General features: G+C 45.9%; 1 protein-coding gene across 4 annotated transcripts in view; it reads left to right on the forward strand.

The window, feature by feature from the left end:
* Positions 1 to 23,249, forward strand: part of ECD (ecdysoneless cell cycle regulator) — a 246,754-nt gene that overhangs the window by 33,701 nt on the left and 189,804 nt on the right. For all 4 annotated transcript variants that reach the window (XM_069240405.1, XM_069240406.1, XM_069240407.1 and 1 more), the window contains one exon: positions 8,136 to 8,328. In XM_069240405.1, the coding sequence (XP_069096506.1) occupies positions 8,136 to 8,328 (193 nt within the window). The remainder of the gene's footprint in view (positions 1 to 8,135; positions 8,329 to 23,249) is intronic.

Raw genomic sequence — 23,249 nt, forward strand, 5'->3', positions numbered from 1 at the left:
GGACTGTCCCGACTGGTAGGTGGTGACTCCTTGTTTTTCTCATTATCTCCTCTGGACTTGCTGCCAAAGTGGGGACTGTGTCCAGGGGGCGGGCATCTCCACTAGCTGGAGTGCCCTGGGGCAATGTAACATGAAGCCTGAGCCTTTGAGGCTCACTGCTAGGTGTTACAGTTTCTGCAGGGGGGAGGTGTTCAGCACCTCCACCCAGTGCAGGCTTTGTTTCTGGCCTCAGAGAGCACAAAGGCTGTCACCCCAGGGGAGTCAGAAACTCATCTCAGTGGCAGCCTGGCACAGACCAGTCAGTCCTGCACTGAAGAATTGGGTAAAACACAGGGGGCATCTACTAAGATGTCCCCTTGGTGCATGTTTTAATAAATCCAGCACTGGCATCAGTGTGGATTTATTATTCTGAGAAGTTTGATATCAAACTTCCCAATATTCAGTGTAGCCATTATGGAACTATGGAGTTCGTTTTGACAAACTCCCAGACCATATACTAAATATGGCCACACTGAACTTACAATGTCTAAGAATAGATTTAGACACTATAGGGGCATATTGCTCATGCAGCTATGCCCTCATCTGTGCTATAGTCCACGGTGCCTTAGGGCTGTAAGGCCTGCTAGACGGGTGATTTGCCTATGCCACAGGCAGTATTTTGTGTGCATGGCATCCTGGGGGGGATGCCATGTCGACTTTGTGTTTTTCTCCTCCCCAACACACACAATCTGCAATGGCAGTGTGCATGTGTTAGGTGAGGGGTCCCTTAGGGTGGCACCACACATGCTGCAGCCCTTAGGGACCTTCCCTGGTCACAGGGCCCTTGGTACCACTGGTACCTTTTACAAGGGACTTATCTGTGTGCCAATTGTGAAAGAACACTGGTGCTGGGGCCTGGTTAGCAGGTTCCCAGCACACTTCTCAGTCAAGTCGGCATCAATATCCGGCAAAAAATGTGGGGGGTGGGGGGGTAACTGTAACAGGGAGCCATTTTCCTACACCCTGGCCTACACAGAGGACATTTTGGAGAACACATTTGATGTGCAGTCTCTTAAAGTTAACCTGATCTCCTGGTCCAGTAGAAACTCAGAGACACATGGTGCACCCTACCCCCAGATGACAGGGATATTTTAGGATCAATTATATCCTTAAGTCCCACCTGCTACTGCGCAGTGTCCAATATGCAACAATTTCTGATATTTTTCAATGTTGAAGCATGTCCTTATCAAAGATACCTGGAGAACCAAGCCTCTTGCGCCCTGCCCACTCCCTACCATGCCCTCCTCCCCTGGTCCCACTTGCAAATCTCCACTGACATATTTAGGCACTGGATGGTAATAGGGGAACTAGCTAAATAAATTAGGTGTATTTAAAAAATACAAAAAAAACAAAGAAAGTGATACTCTAGCAGCGACTAGGTGAGATGCCTATTAAGGCGACAGTTAGAAGAGAGGCATTGAAAGGGATGGTTTGCAAGCAAAGGGAGATCAGGCTGGTAAAGGACATTTTGGTTTTGGAATTAGCCACCCTAAAAAAACTTGATTAACAGAACTTGTTCATTAGAACCCATGGGAATGCAGCAACTCTGAGGAGGCAATTTAGTGTCCTACAGAGGATTACAGTAGAGAAGGCTCAGCTGAAGTTGGGGCAGTTGTTTTATGAAAAGGGGAGTAAGTTATGTAAGCTATGTGCCCGAACTGCTAGAAGGTATGAGTATTTGATGCAGGTAGACCGTATCAAACATAATCAGTTGATAATAAAAAGTATTAGTTGCGTAAAATCTTAAGTCTAAATTTATTGAGAAACACGAATATGTTTGTAGATCAGTGTTGCAAACGAACTTGCCAACAAGTGTCTCGCTCCTTAGTTGGCGCACAGGCCTGGGGCTTTTTCAAAAATAAATCATCAACATCATGATATTGCACATATATACTATTTGAGCAATGCATAAGATAATATATAGAAAAGCGAATTTGCAATAATTGCTATAATCAAAACAAAAAGATTTAAACAATGATAGACACAAGCAAAGCACATGACAATAATAATTTATACACAAAAACAACAATTGAGAAAACCATTGTGTGTGAAGACAAAAACAAATAAAACATAAAAATCTATATAAACACAGGAAGAAAAGAAGACAAAACACACACTTATTTATACTTTGTCAAGGAATTATGATATCAACATCTTGGTGTTTCTCAATAAATTTTGACTGAAGAGTCTACCAAGCTAATAGTTATATTATAGACAGATTATTTTTTATATCTACCTGAATCAGATGCTCCAATTTTGTTCTATGTGGGATTGGGGGCTTTGCCCACCACAGGTAAAAATAGTTCTTAAAAACACAAAAGCCAAATAAGGGAGAACTAGCTCTTGGGTTTTACCCCACCTCATTAAAAGTAGGAGATATATAAGAATGATACGGAGACCTAATGGGACCCATTAAACTACGGAGCTGGCATGGAGATGTTTACTAAGGTCCTACCAAATAGACTGGCACTGCTGTAGGAGGCTGGCCTGGCTTGTAGTGGGTACCAAGGGGTACTTACACTCTGTACCAGCTCCAGTTATCCCTTATTAGTGTAGAAGAGGTGTTTCTTGCAGCTTTGGCTGATAGAAGCTAGCTATAGCAGAGCAGCTTAGGCTGAACTAGGAGACATGCAAAGCTCCTACTATACCACTGGTGTCATATGCACAATATCATAAGAAAACACAATACACAGATATACTAAAAATAAAGGTACTTTATTTTTATGACAATATGCCAAAAGTATCCCAGTGAGTATCCTGAGTATGAGGATGCTAAATATACACAAGATATATGTACACAATACCAAAAATATGCAGTAATAGCAAAAGGAAGTAATGCAAGCAATGTAAAGTTACAGTAGATTGCAATAGGAGCACATAGGTATAGGGGCAACACAAACCATATACTCCAAAAGTGGAATGCGAACCAGGAATGGACCCCAAACCTATGTGAGCTTATAGAGGGTCGCTGGGACTGTAAGAAAACAGTGAGGGTTAGAAAAATAGCCCACCCCAAGACCCTGTAAGGTAGGTGTAAAGTGCACCTACAACCCCCAGAGAGCACAGAAGTCGTGATAGGGGGATTCTGCAAGGAACACCAACACCAGCAATGCAACAACAGTGGATTTCGGGACCTGAGTACCTGTAAGACAAGGGGACCAAGTCCAAGAGTCGCGCCAGTGTAGAGAGTGGGCAGGAGCCCAGGAAATACCAGCTGAGGGTGCAAAGAAGCTGCCACCGGATGGAAGAAGCTTTGTGTTCTGCAAGAACGAAGAGGACTAGGAACTTCCCCTTTGGAGGACGGATGTCCCACTTCGTGAAGAAGCTTGCAGAGGTGTTCCCACGCAGAAAGACCGCAAACAAGCCTTGCTAGCTGCAAGGGTCGCGGTTAGGGTTTTTGGGTGCTGCTGTGGCCCAGGAGGGACCAGGATGTCGTCACTTAGATGAGGAGACGGAGGGGGCGCCCAGCAAGTCAGGGAACCCTCACAGAAGCAGACAGCACCTGCAGAAGTACCGGAACAGGCACTTAAAAGAGGAGTGAACCGGAGTCCACCCGAAGTCAGAAAAGGGAGTCCCACGATGCAGGAGGACAACTCAGAAGGTTGTGCACTGCAGGTTAGAGTGTCGGGGACCCAGGCTTGGCTGCACGAAGGAAATCCTGGAAGAGTGCACAGGATCTGGAGCAGCTGCAAATCACGCGGTACCCAGCAATGCAGTCTAGCGTGGGGAGGCAAGGACTTACCTCCACCAAACTTGGACTGAAGAGTCACTGGACTGTGGGAGTCACTTGGACAGAGTTGCTGAGTTCTAGGGACCACGCTCGTCGTGCTGAGAGGGGACCCAGAGGACCGATGATGCAGTCTTTTGGTGCCTGCGGTTGCAGGGGGAAGATTCCATCGACCCACGGGAGATTTCTTCAGAGCTCCTGGTGCAAGAAGGAGGCAGGCTACCCCCAGAGCATGCACCACCAGGAAACAGGTGAGAAAGCCGGCAGGATGAAGCGATACACGGTTGCAGCAGTCGTCTTTGCTACTTTGTTGCGGTTTTGCAGGCGTGCTGAGCAGTCAGCGGTCGATCCTTTGGCAGAAGGTGAAGAGGGAGATGCAGAGGAACTCTGGTGAGCTCTTGCATTCGGTATCTGAAGAATTCCCCAAAGCAGAGACCCTAAATAGCCAGAAAAGGAGGTTTGGCTACCTAGGAAGGAGGATAGGCTAGTAACACAGGTAAGAGCCTATCAGAAGGAGTCTCTGATGTCACCTGCTGGCCCTGGCCACTCAGAGCAGTCCAGTGTGCCAGCACACCTCTGAATCTAAGATGGCAGAGGTCTGGGGCACGCTGGAGGAGCTCTGGGCACCTCCCCTGGGAGGTGCAGGTCAGGAGAGTGGTCACTCCCCTTTCCTTTGTCCAGTTTCGCGCCAGAGCAGGGCTGGGGGATCCCTGAACCGGTGTAGGCTGGCTTATGCAGAGATAGGCACCATCTGTGCCCATCAAAGCATTTCCTGAGGCTGGGGGAGGCTACTCCTCCCCAGCCCTGACACCTTTTACCAAAGGGAGAGGGTGTAACACCCTCTCTCTGAGGAAGTCCTTTGTTCTGCCTTCCTGGGCCAGGCCTGGCTGGACCCCAGGACGGCAGAAACCTGTCTGAGGGGTTGGCAGCAGCTGCAGTGAAACCCCGGGAAAGGCAGTTTGGCAGTACCCGGGTCTGTGCTAGAGACTCAGGGGATCATGGAATTGTCTCCTCAATGCCAGAATGGCATTGGGTGACAATTCCATGATCTTAGACATGTTACATGGCCATGTTTGGAGTTACCATTGTGACGCTATACATGGGTAGTGACCTATGTATAGTGCACGCGTGAAATGGTGTCCCCGCACTAACAAAGTCCTGGGAATTTGCCCTGAACGATGTGGGGGCACCTTGGCTAGTTCCAGGGTGCCCACACACTAAGTAACTTTGCACCCAACCTTCACCAGGTGAAGGTTAGACATATAGGTGACTTATAAGTTACTTAAGTGCAGTGGTAAATGGCTGTGAAATAACGTGGACGTTATTTCACTCAGGCTGCAGTGGCAGGCCTGTGTAAGAATTGTCGGAGCTCCCTATGGGTGGCAAAAGAAATGCTGCAGCCCATAGGGATCTCCTGGAACCCCAATACCCTGGGTACCTCAGTACCATATACTAGGGAATTATAAGGGTGTTCCAGTATGCCAATGTGAATTGGTGAAATTGGTCACTAGCCTGTTAGTGACAATTTGGAAAGCAGAGAGAGCCTAACCACTGAGGTCCTGGTTAGCAGAGCCTCAGTGAGACAGTTAGTCATCACATAGGGAACACATACAGGGCACACTTATGAGCACTGGGGCCCTGGCTGGCAGGGTCCCAGTGACACATACACTAAAACAACATATATACAGTGAAATATGGGGGTAACGTGCCAGGCAAGATGGTACTTTCCTACAACTGCTCCTTCCAGGCTTCTTGTTCTCTGTAGATCAGGGAAGGTTTGTAAAGGGCAGAAAGGGTAGTGAGAACAGCAGGAGAGTTGCCCATATGTTTGAGGTTGCGCACAAGAAGATTTATGTGATCCTTCTCAGTCTTGGTCCTAAAAAGGCATTTGTTAGGATTAGCTAGCAACACCTAGAAGTTCTGCTGGCTAGAATACATTTCGGCCCTAGACAAACAGACTGGATTTTAGCCAACTACAAACCTCCCCAACCAAGCATAAGAGTTTATGGTTTTCCCTCACAACTCTTCTCTGTACAGAGGGGTACCAGACTGGGCTGCTGTGTCACCTCTCCTGTTTGACTTAGCTGTAGAGCCATTGCTAGTGTCCTGAGACGAGCTGAACGAGTCAAAGATATTACAATTGGAGGCCAGCAGTACAAGGTGTGAATGTTAATGGATAATGTCCTGTTGACACACTCGGATCCTGAGATCTCAGTCCCAACAGGGGTGTTATTTTGACTGCTAAGTCTCTAGCTTTAGGGTCAACCAGAAAAATCAGGGCATTTGAACCTGACTCTGCAGAGGGAGTCCTGGATCGGGGGGATTTTAGTTTTCCCTTTTTGATGGACCATTCCCCCCACTCGATCAGGTACCTGGGTCTAAAGACGGTAGAGTCTTGGTATGTGGCTAATTACACTAACTTAAAAAAGCAAACTAAGTCTGACCTCCAGAGATGGAACACCCAATAAGTATCCTGGATAAGGTAGGATTCAAGTGCACAACCTCAATATCCTCCCTCCTGTTCTGTATCTTATTTTAGTCGCTTCCAGTCCCTGTCCCTGAGAGGGTGCTTGACACCCTTCAGCGGGACATAGCACGCTTCATGCGGGTAGGAATAGGGGTCAGATTCAGAAGCTATTGGAGCATCTGGGCATAGCTAACTTCTGTAAAGAAATTCTGAGTCATGTTAAGGCAGTTAATAGAAGGTATACGCCCGCTGATCCAGGAGTAGTGTTGTTAGGCCTTCAGAGGAAACATTTTGAACTCCCTCCACGTAGCGATGCAAAACTCTTATGGCACTTGCCTGGAGCGGTTAGAATTCTATTAGCTGCCTTCCTGAAAAAGATCAGGTACTGAGTATGGCACAGTGGTTCGGAAAGCTGTGGCGACCTTTGGCTCATGAAAAACTAACACATGACCTGAACCATACATACTTGACCATCAACATTTCTCACCACCTAAGCTAAGGGCCTTGCAGTTGTTTATCTACTTGTTAACATCTGTATCACAACTGCTTTGTTATGTGCCTCTTGTAGGGAGAGGATGTTGGGAGAGAGACACCCACGAGCGGACAAAATATCCAAAGGTGTGTCTGAGAGGAGAGCTGAAGGCTTACTTGTAAGGGTTATGGGGGGAGGGGTTTGGTACGTTCTTGTTAATGACATGTTTTACTATGCTGTTGGAGTATCAGTAAAAATATTTCGGTAAAATTGAGGAGCGACAGATCAGATTCAGAATCCAAATGCGATGTAGTAACTTAACTTCAAACGGTTGTAAAATTCTGACTGATTTAGCTGACATTTATTTTGGAGACTGGCGAATGACATAAGCAAAGCTCTAGAGTCCAGGTCTTCCATCCAGAATATCCCACACAAAGTCCAGCTGTTTCAGAGCTTTCTGGAACCATCCATCTTCAACTTTTTATAAGCCATCTGGTGCAAATATAGATTTTCTAATTAGTTTAATCGACAATGCAGTTGTACTATGACCCTCGCAATGTCCAAATAGCCTTATTGTTTTTTAAGTAGGTAAAACAAGTTGATAGTTGTTTTTATAGCTCAGCCCAACCCCTAATTGTGTCACTTCCGAGTGCTCAGTGCTACCACACAGGTTGTATGCCACCTTCAGCACTTTCCAGTAAGACACCTGACCCGTATTGTCGCTGCTGCACCAATTAAAATAATCGTTCCCCATTGTGTTTGTGGTAGGAACATTACTTGTGGTCTTTTTATCTCATCGGAATTCACACTCTGAATCATTCTGACGAGAACTAGTTGTATAGGACTCACTTATTCTTACTGATCTTACTTTGGGGAAATTAAAATTGTATTGAAGATCCTACTTAATTTTGCAGTAAATTCTCAAGCATTATACAATTGAGTTTTTCTTTGACTATGTGACCTGACCAGCCGACAACATTATGAATGTATCTGCCTTCAGTAAACTGTTTAATTATGTTAGTGTATCAGCTACTAACAAACGACATCCTTCAACGCACATAGCCAATCCAGTCCCATGATATCATCTTTTTTCTACTGCCCCTTCTTTTGCTGCTGATGCTAAATGATCAGTATCTAGAGATCTTCAGGTGTTTTATCGGTGAGAGCTTTTCTTTGTGGCATTGTTTGTGGTGCATGACTTGCTGATCTGTCTTTACTGTACTAAAGTTATTTGATTTGTGACGTTCCTGCCATCGAAATTGACTTTTAGGCCCTCTTTTCCTTGAGTGTTCTGCCTAAAACAGCCTTATTCCAGTTGACCTACCCTATTATAAAAACCTCCGTCCTTTGGGATTCAAGTATTAATCTAGCACAGACAAGTCAAAGACACATTTTGCAATTAAGCCTAATATTTTATTTTTGTGTTGCAGATACCCTGAGAAAATACAAAAATCCCTGCACCGAGCTCACTGCTACCTTCCTGTAGGCATTGCAGCTGTATTGAAACATCACCCTAAGTTGATAGCAGCAGCAGTGCAGGCCTTCTACCTGAGAGATCCCATTGATTTACAATGCTGTCGCACCTTCAAAATATTTCCTCCAGAACCATGTGTACTGACGACGGTAAGGATTTATTTCACTCATGCTGTGCAGGAGAAACTTAAATAACAAATGAAACAGTACTGTTGCATTCATTTGTATAAAATCATTTATATTTTCTGTTTGTTACTTCCATTTTAGGAACCAGTACTGTATGTTTCCTCAATTTTATAGTAATCTTGACAGTGAGCATTTGTTTTACAAACCTTCTTTTGGTGATTTCTAAAATCATTTAGTGATATTATTCCTGCCATTTAACTCCTATTTCTGTGGATTGGCACTGCCCACGAAAGCAGCAGCCTCTGACCAGTGAGCGCCCGTTGACATATTTGTAGCTTGAGGCAGGTATTAGCCCTCTAGATGTGTCCTAATTCTGCTTTCCCGGCACCTATACATGTGTGATGCGGTATCTTCTTCTAGTTGCGAGGCCTAGAGTTGGTCATTTATTGTGGAGACAGTTGCTAAGAACTGACCCTGGCTGCAAAAAACGTTCCGAATGCTTGGCCGTCGTCTCCCAAGTCTTCCTTTCATATTATTTCATACCTTTTTCCCAAATCTGCGTTTTAGCTCCTCCCAAATACAGCTATTCACATTTTATCTAGCACACACATCTAGGTTTAGAATATGAAGATATTTTGTGGCAGATATAATCTGTGTGAACTGAGATTTTGTTTTAATAGAATTAAACTATTGCAGAGAACACTTATGCAGGATTGATTGTGTGTTTATATTTTACAATCTTGGTACAAGCAGAAAAGCGCATTACAAATGTACCAAGCCATTTGTCACTCGGGTGATAAATTTTAATTTTATTTTTTGTTTCAAAACATGCTCTGGTGTCGAATGGTGCCTTCAAAATGAATTGCACATCCTTTGGAACCTATTGTAATTCTCAGACGATCACTATTCATCCCAAACCCCATTTTACTACTAAGATCTCCCTAACCCCTTTCTACAGACTCTTCCCTCCCCCATCTCTCCTTTACTCACCTCAAACCTCATCTTCCTACTATGATCTCCCAATTAACACTTCTGGATTCTTCCCTTGTCTATCCCTCCATTATTCTCTTCAGTCCAACTAACAGACTCACATGCCCTCCGCTCAAATTAACTCATAACTCCCTGTACTAATACTGTACTCATATTTTTCTATACTAATCCATCACTTGTCTTTTGGGTTCCGGAGTAGCATGCTACTTGCCGAAAAGCGCTTCAGTGCTTTGTCAGGGGTAGTAAGCACTATATAAATATGATCACTATTACCATTTGAAAGCAGAAATTAAACAAACTAGGTTTTGAGATGCACTCTACACCAGGAAGACGCCCACTGCTGTATTTTACAATTGTACATGCAGAATTGGCATTTTCCACCTAGGAAAAAAATCAGAAAATTATCTGAGGCACTTCTTTGACAGGCCTCAGTTTTGTAGATTAGAAAATGGCACGTTTGCAAATTGTCCCAAGCACTTCGGAGACTCAGTTGTTGGTGTGGCCGATAGCATCCACCCAATAAGATTTCTGGTCGAAATATCCTTCTCTTTGTGACAGACATGCAAAGAAAATATGATCATGAAAGGATTTTGTTTAAGGGACCAACTGTACGATATCAATTCAATGTTTCTTTGTTCAGAAGATTATTCAGAAAGTATTTTAATGCATGAAGTGTTTTCTCGATTTGGATTAAAACATGTTGTTTTTGAGCCTGTGCATTATACCAAAGTATACTGGCTGTTCTCAGAGGAAGGTAACTACTCCCCGTGGATTGCATAACTACAGGACATTTTTCAAGCCTTTTGCCACTCACGTGTGGGGCACATGGTCTGAGAAGCATCCATGTTACTTTCTTGGCTGCGTCCCTGTGTTAGAACTGAAAAGTAAACCCAAATTTGGTATTACACTACTAAATTTGACAGTTGGAGCCATTCACATCTGTAGCAGCAAGGCTTAGTGCTATATTTATCATATTTAAAACACGTAATGGTACCCACTTGCATGTACAAAACATAACATGGAGTGTACGACTACCAGCAATTAGCTTGTTTTACACATACCTCTTGTAAGAAATTGGATTATTTGGAGTAAGTGACTACCCACCTAAAGAACTAATCACAACCTTTTTTAGGGTGAACTCTTAAAGTCACTACGTTAACCTGAGCTATAGCACAGAGGAAAGAGGATGAACCTAAGCCGATATGTAAAGTGTCCATGGATCATGAAAACAGTAATAAAGTCTGATTCAAAACTTTAAAAATCCCGAAGCAAATCAAGAAAAATACAGTAAAATGTACTACAATGACAAAAATCCAATAAGGCGAAATAGGAATAGCACCAAGAAGCATATAGTTCCAATGATAGTCAATAGTCACAGTGGACTAGGACCTAGGCACAAATTGACACTAACCACGACTGAGCGCAGGTCGGATACTTGAACCAATTTATTTCTGATCAAAGATTTTACTTTCTGACTTCAGTGATTTAAGCCATAATAAACCACAGGAGACACTTCTGAAGGCTCCCCCAGGATCTCCTGGGAGGCAGTTGCAGACCCATAGGGTGTCAGCTGGAGGTCCTAAGGTAGGGTCTAGATTAGTTCCAGTTGCTGCTGGTCAGCTGAGCGGTTGCAAGAAAAGGCCTCTTGTAGCTTGTTGTGTCTCTGTAGATTTAACAGGAGGTCCATCTTATGATCATTTTTGTCCTCTTCTTTGTCCTGGGTGCAAGTGAGAGCAGATCCAGTCCTTCAGGACTCTTTTCAGGTCGCACACAGGTTGATCCTCTTCTGATCTTCCTCCGGTCCAGGAGCATTCTGAAGTGGGGTCTGAAGGTGTCACATTTATGCAAGTCATGAGCTAGTGGAAGGAAACTATTCCTGAGCATTCCTTAACCAATGTAGTAAAATTCCTGGGGCCAACCCTACCCACTAAGGTCATTTTCAAGCTGGTGAAAGATTTTGAGCTCTGACGGATTGGTGTGTGTATGGAGATTATACTATGGTAAACCTAGGGCCCTCTCATGTATAACACTAAAATCCAGTTGGCCAATTAAGTCAGTGACATACCTACAATAAACCCAGAGACAGAAGTCTAGTAGAACATAAGTAAGGTTTGCATAGTTAGTGAGGTACAGAGGGGTCCTCTCTACCCGTTCAGGTCAGCCTGTTGTTTGCTCCTGAGAGTCACTTAGCACCTTTTGCATGCCTATCAAATGCTAATTATTGTATGGCAGAAGTATGTGAGCAAATACAAATGTATTCTCCAGAAACTTCAGGCAGGAAAAGGCAGCTTTCCAAAACGTACTTTTTCCAGTTAAACAACCAACTTCACATTGAATGTGATTTTAATAATTATTAAAAAAAAAAAAAAAAAAGGTTAACTATTTTTTTGCATTTTTTTTCAAGCTAGTCCCATTACTGAGAAACAGTATTAGTACTCTTAACCTGTACTCCAGTTTTCTACATAGTACAGCTAGGCCTGCCGTAGTGAAATATATATTTTTTTCTGCTATTCATTGTAAGGACAAGTTAACATTAAATATCTACATGTCCTACTTTTAAATACTGTGCAGCTTGCCTTATGGGAGAGAAGGCCCACATAATGGTGACTTACTAATATTTAAAAGGTGGATTTTGACCCACTGGGGATTACTTTGACAGTCTGCAGTGATAGGCCTGAAACCATGTTTTACACTCTGTAGTTTATTGCACAATAGGTATTGCAGTCCACTAGTGACATTTAACTTGAAGTCCCTAGGTACAATTTGTACCATGTACTAGAGGCTTATTAGTTAATTAAATATGACAATTAGGAATATGCCAATTCAACCATGTTTAAAGGGGGAGCATAGGCATTTTACGACTGGTTAGAAGTGTTAATGTGCAGTGTTCTAGAGCCAGCAAAAATATGAACTTCAGCAAAAGGAGAAAAATCCAGCATGACCACATAGAGAAGGCTGATTTCCTACACCTCCATTTCAGTAAATTTGTCAAGAGCTGTGACTGGGTAATTGACCTGAAATCTCTCAGGAAAATGTACATCATCACCTCCTCCACACTCGCCCCCCCCCCCCCCCCCCTCGTGTCCTGTAGCCATTATTCAAAAGCATAGTGTCACTGATGAAAGGCTTACTGAAGCAAAGGAGTGGCAGCTTACTGAAGCAAAGGAGTGGCAGCTTACCTCCGCCCCTATCTACAGGACGTTTGACATTTTACCACAGCTAGCTAAAATAATACTGTTAGAAATGGGGTTTTTGGTTGGCAGTCAGGTTGCCCTCTGTCCAAGCAAGAACCCTCACTCTAGTCAGGGTAAGTCACACACAATCCAAACTCAGCCTGTGCTCACGCTCTGGTAGCTTGGCACGAGCAGTCAGGCTTAACTTAGAAGGCAATGTGTAAAGCATTTGTGCAATAAATCATACAACACCATAGCATAACACCACAAAAATACACCACACAGTGTTTAGAAAAATATATAATATTTATCTGGGTATCTTCAGGTCAAAACGATCAAAGTTGCAATACGAATTTGTAAAGATATCCCTGAAAAGTGATAGAGAGTGCCTTAAGTCTTTAGAAAGTAAACAAAGTCTCTTTCAAACACAAAGTACCTGGTTTCTGGTGGAAAATCTCCTCAGAGGGCCACAGGAGAAGAGGTGCGTGGAAAACTGGTGTGTGCGTCGATTTCTCCTCAGCACACACGGACTTGCGTCGTTATTTTCCACGCGGGGAAGTCGGCGTCGTTTTCCAGCGCGTGGACAGTCTCTTTCTGTGGATCGCGGGGATTACCAGATGTCCCGGGTCTGTGCGTGGATTTTCCTGCTTGTTCTCCGGCTGCGCGTCTGTCTGCGGGGCTGCGCGTCGAAATTACGATCTCACGGCAGGCGTTGCGTCGATTTCACCTCTAGACTTCGATTTGCGGGGCTGTGCGTTGAAATTACGATCTCACGGCAGGCGTCGATTTCTCCTCTAGAGGTCGGGCGGCGTTGTCCTTGCGAGGCCGTGCGTCGGATCTTCGATCGTCCCCAGAGCGTCGCGTTGATCAGCGTCGGAGTGCGGTGTTTTTCTCGCCGCAAAACAAGCTGTGCGTCGAAATTTTCGGCGCAAGGAGCGTCCAAGTAAAAGAGAGAAGTCTTTTTGGCCCTGAGACTTCAAGGAACAGGAGGCAAGCCCTTGGAGAGCACTTTCACAGCCAGACAAGAGTTCAGCAAGGCAGCAGGGCAACAGCAAGGCAGCAGTCCTTTGTAGAAAGCAGACAGGTGAGTCCTTTGAGCAGCCAGGCAGTTCTTCTTGGCAGGATGTAGTTTCTGGTTCAGGTTTCTTCTCCAGCAAGTGTCTGATGAGGTAGGGCAGGTAGGGCCCTGTTTTATACTAAGTTGTGCCTTTGAAGTGGGGGTGACTTCAAAGAGTCTCTAAGAAATGCACCAAGCCCCCTTTCAGCTCAATCCTGTCTGCCAGAGTCCCAGTAGGGGGTGTGGCAGTCCTTTGTGTGAGGGCAGGCCCTCCACCCTCCCAGCCCAGGAAGACCCATTCAAAATGCAGATGTATGCAAGTGAGGCTGAGTACCCTGTGTTTGGGGTGTGTCTGAGTGAATGCACAAGGAGCTGACAACTAAACCTAGCCAGACGTGGATTGAAGGGCACAACAAGATTTTAGTGCAAAGAAATGCTCACTTTCTAAAAGTGGCATTTCTAGAATAGTAATATTAAATCCGACTTCACCAGTCAGCAGGATTTTATATTACCATTCTGGCCATACTAAATATGACCTTCCTGCTCCTTTCAGATCAGCAGCTGCCACTTCAACAGTGTATGAGGGCAGCCCCAATGTTAGCCTAGGAAGGGAGCAGGCCTCACAGTAGTGTAAAAACGAATTTAGGAGTTTTACACTACTAGGACTTATAACTACACAGGTACATGTCCTGCCTTTTACCTACACAGCACCATCCTCTAGGGGTTACCTAGGGCACACATTAGGGATGACTTATATGTAGAAAATGGGGAGTTCTAGGCTTGGCAAGTACTTTTTAAATGCCAAGTCGAAGTGGCAGTGAAACTGCACACACAGGCCCTGCAATGGCAGGCCTGAGACAGGGTTAAGGGGCTACTGAAGTGGGTGGCACAACCAGTGCTGCAAGCCCACTAGCAGCATTTAATCTACAGGCCCTAGGCACATATAGTGCATTCTACTAGGGACTTATAAGTAAATTAAATAGCCAATCATGGATAAACCAATCAATAGTACCATTTACACAGAGAGCATATGCACTTTAGCACTGGTTAGCAGTGGTAAAGTGCCCAGAGGTCAAAAGCCAACAACAACAGGTCAGAAAAAATAGGAGGAAGGAGGCAAAAAGTTTTGGGATGTCCCTGTCAAAAAGCCAGGTCAACATGACCCCCCACCAGCCTAAAGCCAGGGGAGAACAATCACTATCCTGATGTACTTCCCTGTTTGAGGCGACAGAACAAGGACCCAGGCCCACAACAGCAGGGGCATGCTCCAGTTCTTCGCCTTCCTGACTCCAATTGGATCCCTCTGTCCATACTCTCAGGGCGCACTAAGCCAGCCCATGGGGAACCTCTCTCCTTACCTGCGGATCCCATCTGTGCAGCACCTAACCTTACTTTGCTCACAGATGTATCCCAGGAGCAGGATAGTACCACCATGACCAACACAGTGGTGTTGCCCACTCTACCCCCGGGGTGTGACACTTGTCCCCTCCCCAGGGATAACTCTGTCCACCCGGACAGCAAGCCACAGTGATTACTGACAGCTGCCAGGGATGAGAGCCAGGCCCCAGGCCTCTCAAAGCTCTCCAACCACTGTGGCTGTGGAGAGTGGGGGGCGGTAGCCCCAGGTGCTGGGCACCCTTTAACCACTCTCCCTTCCACCAGTTCAGGGATGACAGCCTGAACCTGGTCCTCCCCTCTGGGGCTCTGTACCCTCCCTCCTGGAGCGGTACCCCCAGAGTCCAACATGGTCAGGGTGCTTACAGAAGTCGCCCTGTACCATTCCTCCACCAGTGCAGGGCTGTTAACCTGCAACTGGCCCTCCAACCTGGGGCCTGTACCTTCAGGTTGGACTAGGGCCCGGGGTGAGGCTTCCCTCCCCCTGCCCTCCCTTCTGGGGTCCAGCACCCTCCAACTAGGAGTGGCCTCCTCAGAAGACAACATGGTAGGGGCACTGTTATCAGTAGCCCCTCCCTCTAGGTCCGGGGGGACACCCTGAACCTGGTCTTCCAGCCCAGGGTCTGTACCCTCAGAGTGGATCACTGCCTGGCAAACCAGGACTTCCTGGGGGGCACACCTACCCCCCCACCAGGTCAGAGTTTAACCTCTGAACCTGGTCATCCAACCCAGAGTCAACACCCTGAGGTTGGACAATTGCCTGGCACAGCAGGACTTCTTGGGAGGCACACCTACCTCCCACCAGGTCAGAGTTTAACCTCTGAACCTGGGTATCCAACCCAGAGTCACCACCCTGAGGTTGGCCAACTGCCTGGCACACCAGGACTTTCTGGGAGGCACGCGTACCTCCCACCAGGTCAGAGGTTAACCTCTGAACCTGGTTCTCCAACCCAGGGTCACCACCCTGAGGTTGGACCACTGCCTGGTACACCAGGACTTTCTGGGGGGCACACCTACCCCCCAACTGGTCAGAGTTTATCCCCTGAACCTGGTTAGCCAATCCAGAGTCACCACCCTGAAGTTGAACCATTGCCTGGCAGGCCAGGACTTCCAGGGAGGCACACCTACCTCCCACCAGGTTAGAGTTTAACCTCTGAGCCTGGTTCCCCAACCCAGGGTCACCACCCTGAGGTTGGGCAATTGCCTGGCACGCCAGGACTTTCTTGGGGGCACCCCTACCCCCCACCAGGTCAGAGTTTAACCTCTGAACCTGGTCATCCAACCCAGAGTCAACACCCTGAGGTTGGACAATTGCCTGGCACAGCAGGACTTCTTGGGAGGCACATCTACCTCCCACCAGGTCAGAGTTTAACCTCTGAACCTGGGTATCCAACCTAGAGTCACCACCCTGAGGTTGAATCTTTGCCTGGCATGCCAGGACTTCCTGGGGGGCACTCTCACCCCCCACAAGGGACATACCGTCCCCAAGGGTCACACAAGAGTCTGGTTGGCGCAGGTCTCCCGACCTCTGCCCATCCGACAGAGTCTGGGTTTCCCCCAAACCAGAAACGGTTTCACCTGGGTCATTCCTGGGGGGCTCTGCTCTCAGAGCTGTCCCCTGACTCTCAAGGTCCTCCACCGGGGTCTGCAACCCCCTCTCAACCCTATGTCTGGTCTTCTGCACCCCCTCACTAGGAGGGGTACTGCCAGACGCCAGAACTGTTGGGATGCTGGCTACAGTCACCCCCCCCCAAGTTCTTCTGACACTGCGGGGCTTCCCTCAAAAGATGGCCCTACGGTACAGGCTAGGCTTCCCTCCTGGTGTTCCCTCATGGAACCCTCTAGGACCTGGGACACTACAATCCTTTCCCACCTCACTCGGTTGGGAACCACCTAGACCACTCCCTTCAGGAGCACCCCCAAATGCCTCTTCAGACTCTCTGGTACTCACCCAGAAGTCTGCCTCCATTGTAAGTTCCCTGGGGTCAGAGAACTCACACTCCACCTGGTGTTGGCGTAGCTCTGGAAAATAAGGACCAGACATATGCTCTCCAGTAATTACATCATTCTGCCCTTCACATGTATTAACCACAGTACCCTTCACCCAACCACCCAGTAACTCAACCTTGGAAAAGCACTCTACTTCACTCTCCTGAGACTGGTGAGACAGTATCTGTCTGTCCCTGACACTCAACCCATACTCTTCTGGGATGTCTCTACACTCTATATCCAGGACGTCCACCAGGGGGGAACCCTTTTCTCTGTCACTCTCTGCTAGAGTCAGTAAAGTGTCCCTCCCCCCAGTAGGAATATGACTCCCTGTGCCAGTTCCCCAATCCTTCTCAGGGACCCTGTGCATAACGGGAACTACCTCATACCCTTGAACTGCCTGGGGTGTGTCAACTCCCTTCTTCAAGTTGGGCACCACATCTCTGGGCTTGTGCCCTTCTTCAGCAGTACCAGATGCAAGATTTTTGCTGCCACCATCTGAACTGGACTCAGCCCTTCCGGCCTCCAGTTTCAGCTCTTTACAGCTCAGCTCTTGAGCTGCAATCTTTTCTTCTTCCAGGGCTAAGAGTCTTTTTGCCTCAACCTCTGCAAGATACTCCTCTAATTGTTGCTCCTGTCGCCTTTGACTTCGGAGCCATTCATCTATTTCTGGGTCACTGTCCAACTCTTAGTAGTCTTCCTCATCATCTGAGTAGTCTTCCTCCTCATATGAGGGGTACTTAGTCATTTGGTTTCTTGCTGCCTCTCTCTCTGCCCATCTTTCCTCCCCCTAGACTATGTAGTGATGGAGCATCTCCGCTTTAGTAGATCTCCTTGCTACAGGAAGGCCCCATTTTCTGCAAAGCTTCCTTAGGTCAGCCTTAGTGAGGTGGTCAGTACGAACAAAGAATGAGTAGGTACACAATCCCATTCTGATAAGATCTTATCAGCAAAAACCAAAATTCAAAGTCCAAAATATCAATAGTATATCCAGGAGGACATCAGAGAACCAACAGCCCAAAAAAAATGAAAAATCAAGTTGACCTTCAACTGTGGGTAGGTAGTGAAATACTTAGCTATTGTATGTCACTGCACAAACACAAGTCCTATCCTCACCGCTGATCACCAATGTTAGAAATGGGGTTTTTGGTTGGCAGTCAGGTTGCCCTCTGTCCAAGCAAGAACCCTCACTCTAGTCAGGGTAAGTCACACACAATCCAAACTCAGCCTGTGCTCACCCTCCGGTAGCTTGGCACGAGCAGTCAGGCTCAACTTAGAAGGCAATGTGTAAAGCATTTGTGCAATAAATCATACAACACCATAGCATAACACCACAAAAATACACCACACAGTGTTTAGAAAAATATATAATATTTATCTGGGTATCTTCAGGTCAAAACGATCAAAGTTGCAATACGAATTTGTAAAGATATCACTGAAAAGTGATAGAGAGTGCCTTAAGTCTTTAGAAAGTAAACAAAGTCTCTTTCAAACACAAAGTACCTGGTTTCTGGTGGAAAATCTCCTCAGAGGGCCACAGGAGAAGAGGTGCGTGGAAAACTGGTGTGTGCGTCGATTTCTCCTCAGCACACACGGACTTGCGTCGTTATTTTCCACGCGGGGAAGTCGGCGTCGTTTTCCGGCGCGTGGACAGTCTCTTTCTGTGGATCGCGGAGATTACCAGATGTCCCGGGTCTGTGCGTGGATTTTCCTGCTTGTTCTCCGGCTGCGCGTCGGTCTGCGGGGCTGCGCGTCGAAATTACGATCTCACGGCAGGCGTCTCGTCGATTTCTCCTCTAGACTTCGATTTGCGGGGCTGCGCGTTGAAATTACGATCTCACGGCAGGCGTTGCGTCGATTTCTCCTCTAGAGGTCGGGCGGCGTTGTCCTTACGAGGCCGTGCGTCGGATCTTCGATCGTCCCCAGAGCGTTGCGTTGATCAGCGTCGGAGTGCGGCGTTTTTCTCGCCGCGAAACAAGCTGTGCGTCGAAATTTTCGGCGCACGGAGCGTCCAAGTAAAAGAGAGAAGTCTTTTTGGCCCTGAGACTTCAAGGAACAGGAGGCAAGCTCTATCCAAGCCCTTGGAGAGCACTTTCACAGCCAGACAAGAGTTCAGCAAGGCAGCAGGGCAACAGCAAGGCAGCAGTCCTTTGTAGAAAGCAGACAGGTGAGTCCTTTGAGCAGCCAGGCAGTTCTTCTTGGCAGGATGTAGTTTCTGGTTCAGGTTTCTTCTCCAGCAAGTGTCTGATGAGGTAGGGCAGAGGCCCTGTTTTATACTAAGTTGTGCCTTTGAAGTGGGGGTGACTTCAAAGAGTCTCTAAGAAATGCACCAAGCCCCCTTTCAGCTCAATCCTGTCTCCCAGAGTCCCAGTAGGGGGTGTGGCAGTCCTTTGTGTGAGGGCAGGCCCTCCACCCTCCCAGCCCAGGAAGACCCATTCAAAATGCAGATGTATGCAAGTGAGGCTGAGTACCCTGTGTTTGGGGTGTGTCTGAGTGAATGCACAAGGAGCTGACAACTAAACCTAGCCAGACGTGGATTGAAGGGCACAACAAGATTTTAGTGCAAAGAAATGCTCACTTTCTAAAAGTGGCATTTCTAGAATAGTAATATTAAATCCGACTTCACCAGTCAGCAGGATTTTATATTACCATTCTGGCCATACTAAATATGACCTTCCTGCTCCTTTCAGATCAGCAGCTGCCACTTCAACAGTGTATGAGGGCAGCCCCAATGTTAGCCTAGGAAGGGAGCAGGCCTCACAGTAGTGTAAAAACGAATTTAGGAGTTTTACACTACTAGGACATATAACTACACAGGTACATGTCCTGCCTTTTACCTACACAGCACCCTCCTCTAGGGGTTACCTAGGGCACACATTAGGGATGACTTATATGTATAAAAAGGGGAGTTCTAGGCTTGGCAAGTACTTTTAAATGCCAAGTCGAAGTGGCAGTGAAACTGCACACACAGGCCCTGCAATGGCAGGCCTGAGACAGGGTTAAGGAGCTACTGAAGTGGGTGGCACAACCAGTGCTGCAAGCCCACTAGCAGCATTTAATCTACAGGCCCTAGGCACATATAGTGCATTCTACTAGGGACTTATAAGTAAATTAAATAGCCAGTCATGGATAAACCAATCAATAGTACCATTTACACAGAGAGCATATGCACTTTAGCACTGGTTAGCAGTGGTAAAGTGCCCAGAGGTCAAAAGCCAACAACAACAGGTCAGAAAAAATAGGAGGAAGGAGGCAAAAAGTTTGGGGATGTCCCTGTCAAAAAGCCAGGTCCAACAAATACCTTTTGTGTTCGCATTTGGATGTCAAGAGGATGGCTCTAATGTATCCTTTGGAGTAGGTAAGAGGGTCACACAGGCAACCTGGAGCCTAACTTCATGCAGGGGTACAACCAGGTTCAATCAATCAATCAATCAATAGTTTATTCGGTCCAGGTTTGGACCATTTGAGAAATAAAAAAATAATCATACATACAGAAGGATAAAAACCATAGACCATCAGGTAAAAAGAGACATTAGCAATTAGTACACTGCTTATATAAAAAAAGGGTTCATAAAACTACATAAAAAGTTTCATAAATAATTAAGACAAGACTCTTAAAATAGTGTCTGGATCTTGCCCTATACAAGAAGCTAAATGCTAAAATAATACGAATCAATTGTTAAAAACATATAAACTATTCTAAGACGGATTTGTACATAAGATAAGACATAGAAACTACATACAATAGGTCCTGTTTACAAAAGTTAGAAGTCAATCAGTGGAAAATGGAGCCCTAAGTTAGTCAGTTCTCTTGAATAAGTTGATCAGATAAATTGCATCTTGCCATTTATAAAATTATATGCGCCAAGGGGCTTATGAGTCACTTCAATTGGGGTAACCCACTAGACAACATGCTCGGAGATACAGTCTTATGTCCTTGATAGATCACACTAATGATTTCGCCCAGACTATTATGACAGGATGCTAATTCGCTAATTTCTAGACCGTTCTTCAACCAGTGGATTTAAGATCTGTAATGATTCTACTGCGGATTTTCCATGCTGCTGCCAAATATTTAGAAACAGAGCTCACTACCAGCGTGGAAGTGTCATATTTACACATTCTATATACACTGTTTCGGTTTTGTGTTGACAGTGTTTTGCACAGAGGAATAATCCACTTCCCTCGAGGGCATTTGTACAAAGGACAGAAAAATAGCACATGCTCAGAAGTTTCCTTGCATAGATGGCAGTTTATGCATTTGTCAGATAAAGGACTATTGGTCGACCAGCAAGCCGTAAAGCTGTTGACTGCCAATGTTCCATATCTGAACTGAAGTAGTAAAGAGCGGGCACGGGCTGGTATAGGGAGATCCAGGAAGCTTTCAGGCAGAGGTTCGTGTTTGACCAGCAGAAACTCTGCTGTCAGCCGACCTAACCCAGTTGAGCCGAGAGATTCCTCATGAATTTTTTCCCAATATCGATCTTTGATCAGGCGTCTAGCGTTACCAGGAATCATCTCGGGATTCTCCCAATAATGGGATAAATTCAGTTTGACCCAAGCCGCTTTCATCTCCCTTAGCCACCTTACTTTTTCCCATCCGTAGCAAGGTGGCAATAGTTCTTTAACTGCTGACCTGAAGGGTTCGAGTTCTTCCGTTTTCCATAGTCTGACCCAGTACCGAAGTGGTCTTAAGCATGCTGTATCTTTAATGCTATTTAGACCCAGGTCCAGTCTTAGGGGGAGCATCGGCGAACCCTTCCCTAGTCTGGATATGTGTCTAAGGAAATTATTTTCTTTGATTTGAAGAGTGTCCAGTTGTCTGTGAGATCCCCAAAGTTCTGCTCCATATAGGGCCGCGGCACGGATTTGGGCTTTGTAAATTTCTGAGATAAGTGTCAGAGGTGGGCTTATTGCAGTGCAAGCCTTACGTCCTATCGCTCCACATCTTTGGCTGATGGTTAATGCCCCTTTCCTTATAGCTGCATCCCAACTGCCCTTATCAGATAGTCGGATGCCCAGGTAATCGTATTCCATTACCCTCTCCAGGTGAATTAAGTCCATCTTTATATTTGCTCTAAGCTTCTTGTTCGGGGCACTGTATATCATGAGTTTAGTTTTCTTAACATTTATATCTAACCCGTAATCTCTGCAGAATACCCCGAACTGGTTAACCAGATTTTGGATTCCCATAGATGATTTAGACAGGAGGATAGTGTCATCTGCATAGAGTAGGCATGGAACTTTGTTTCCGGCCAGCTTTGGGGAATCATTAATGCAATTTGCTAAATACTTGATACAATTATTTATGTATAGAAGAAAAAGAGTAGGGGCCAAAACACACCCCTGTCTGACTCCCCTCTCGATAGCCACTGCTTCTGTTAGATCACCATCCTTACCGCTCCTGATTTCTGCATAAGTATTCTCGTGTAGTCGGGTGATAAGTTTCAAGAGGCCGTGTGGGATACCCATATTGGCTAGTGTCTGCCAGAGCTGGTTTCTGGGGACCAGATCAAACGCGGCTCTAAGATCAATAAAAACTACAAAAAGGATGCCCCCTCCTACTTCCACAGTCTTCCATTTTATTGTTAAAAATCTTAGCACCTGATCTATGGTACTAACTGCTGGCCTAAACCCTGCTTGTAGATCAGAAATGGCATTGGTTTCCAGAATCCATTCTTCTAGACGGGACAAAATTTGCTTTGCAAAAAGTTTTTGGAAGTTGTCAAGTAAGGAGATTGGACGGTAGTTGACAGGGTTGTTTAGAAGGAGGGTCCTTTAATTGATCATGATAAAACTGTAAGGAGTGGGATGTGTGTGAAGCTGATAGGCATGCTTTAACAAGGCTCCCCATTTCCACTTTGGAAAGTTGAGAAATTGTTTGTTTTGGGACCGATTTAGCTGAAGGTCAAAGTGAATGGATGAATGTGTTGGAAAAATATAGGTGGCAATGCTACCGGAATTGTTATGATTGTCCGGGGAATCAGCCAGTTGTGAGTAGATCGTTGTAAAAATCACTGCTCCCAGGACAAGTGGTACTGGAATCTTGGAAGACGAGAAGAAGGCTTCTGTGGGAGAAATCCAGACTGCCTGGAGAGAAACTGAAAACTGTTTATTCACTATCTTCATTGTCCTTTTCCTTTTATTCAGTCATTTAATTGAGCTCCAGGTCACCATCAGGTATATAAGTACTTCACATAGAACAATAAACTGAGTACCTTAAAACATTTTCTAAAATGGCACACCTTCAGAGATTTGGGGAGAAAAGAGCCTGCAGGGATTGAGTGGAGGAGAGACTGTAATCTCATAACTAAAACACCAAGATTCATGTATCCGTGTCT

This window comes from Pleurodeles waltl, chromosome 6 (assembly GCF_031143425.1).
Source record: "Pleurodeles waltl isolate 20211129_DDA chromosome 6, aPleWal1.hap1.20221129, whole genome shotgun sequence".
Classification (NCBI taxonomy): Eukaryota; Metazoa; Chordata; class Amphibia; order Caudata; family Salamandridae; genus Pleurodeles; species Pleurodeles waltl.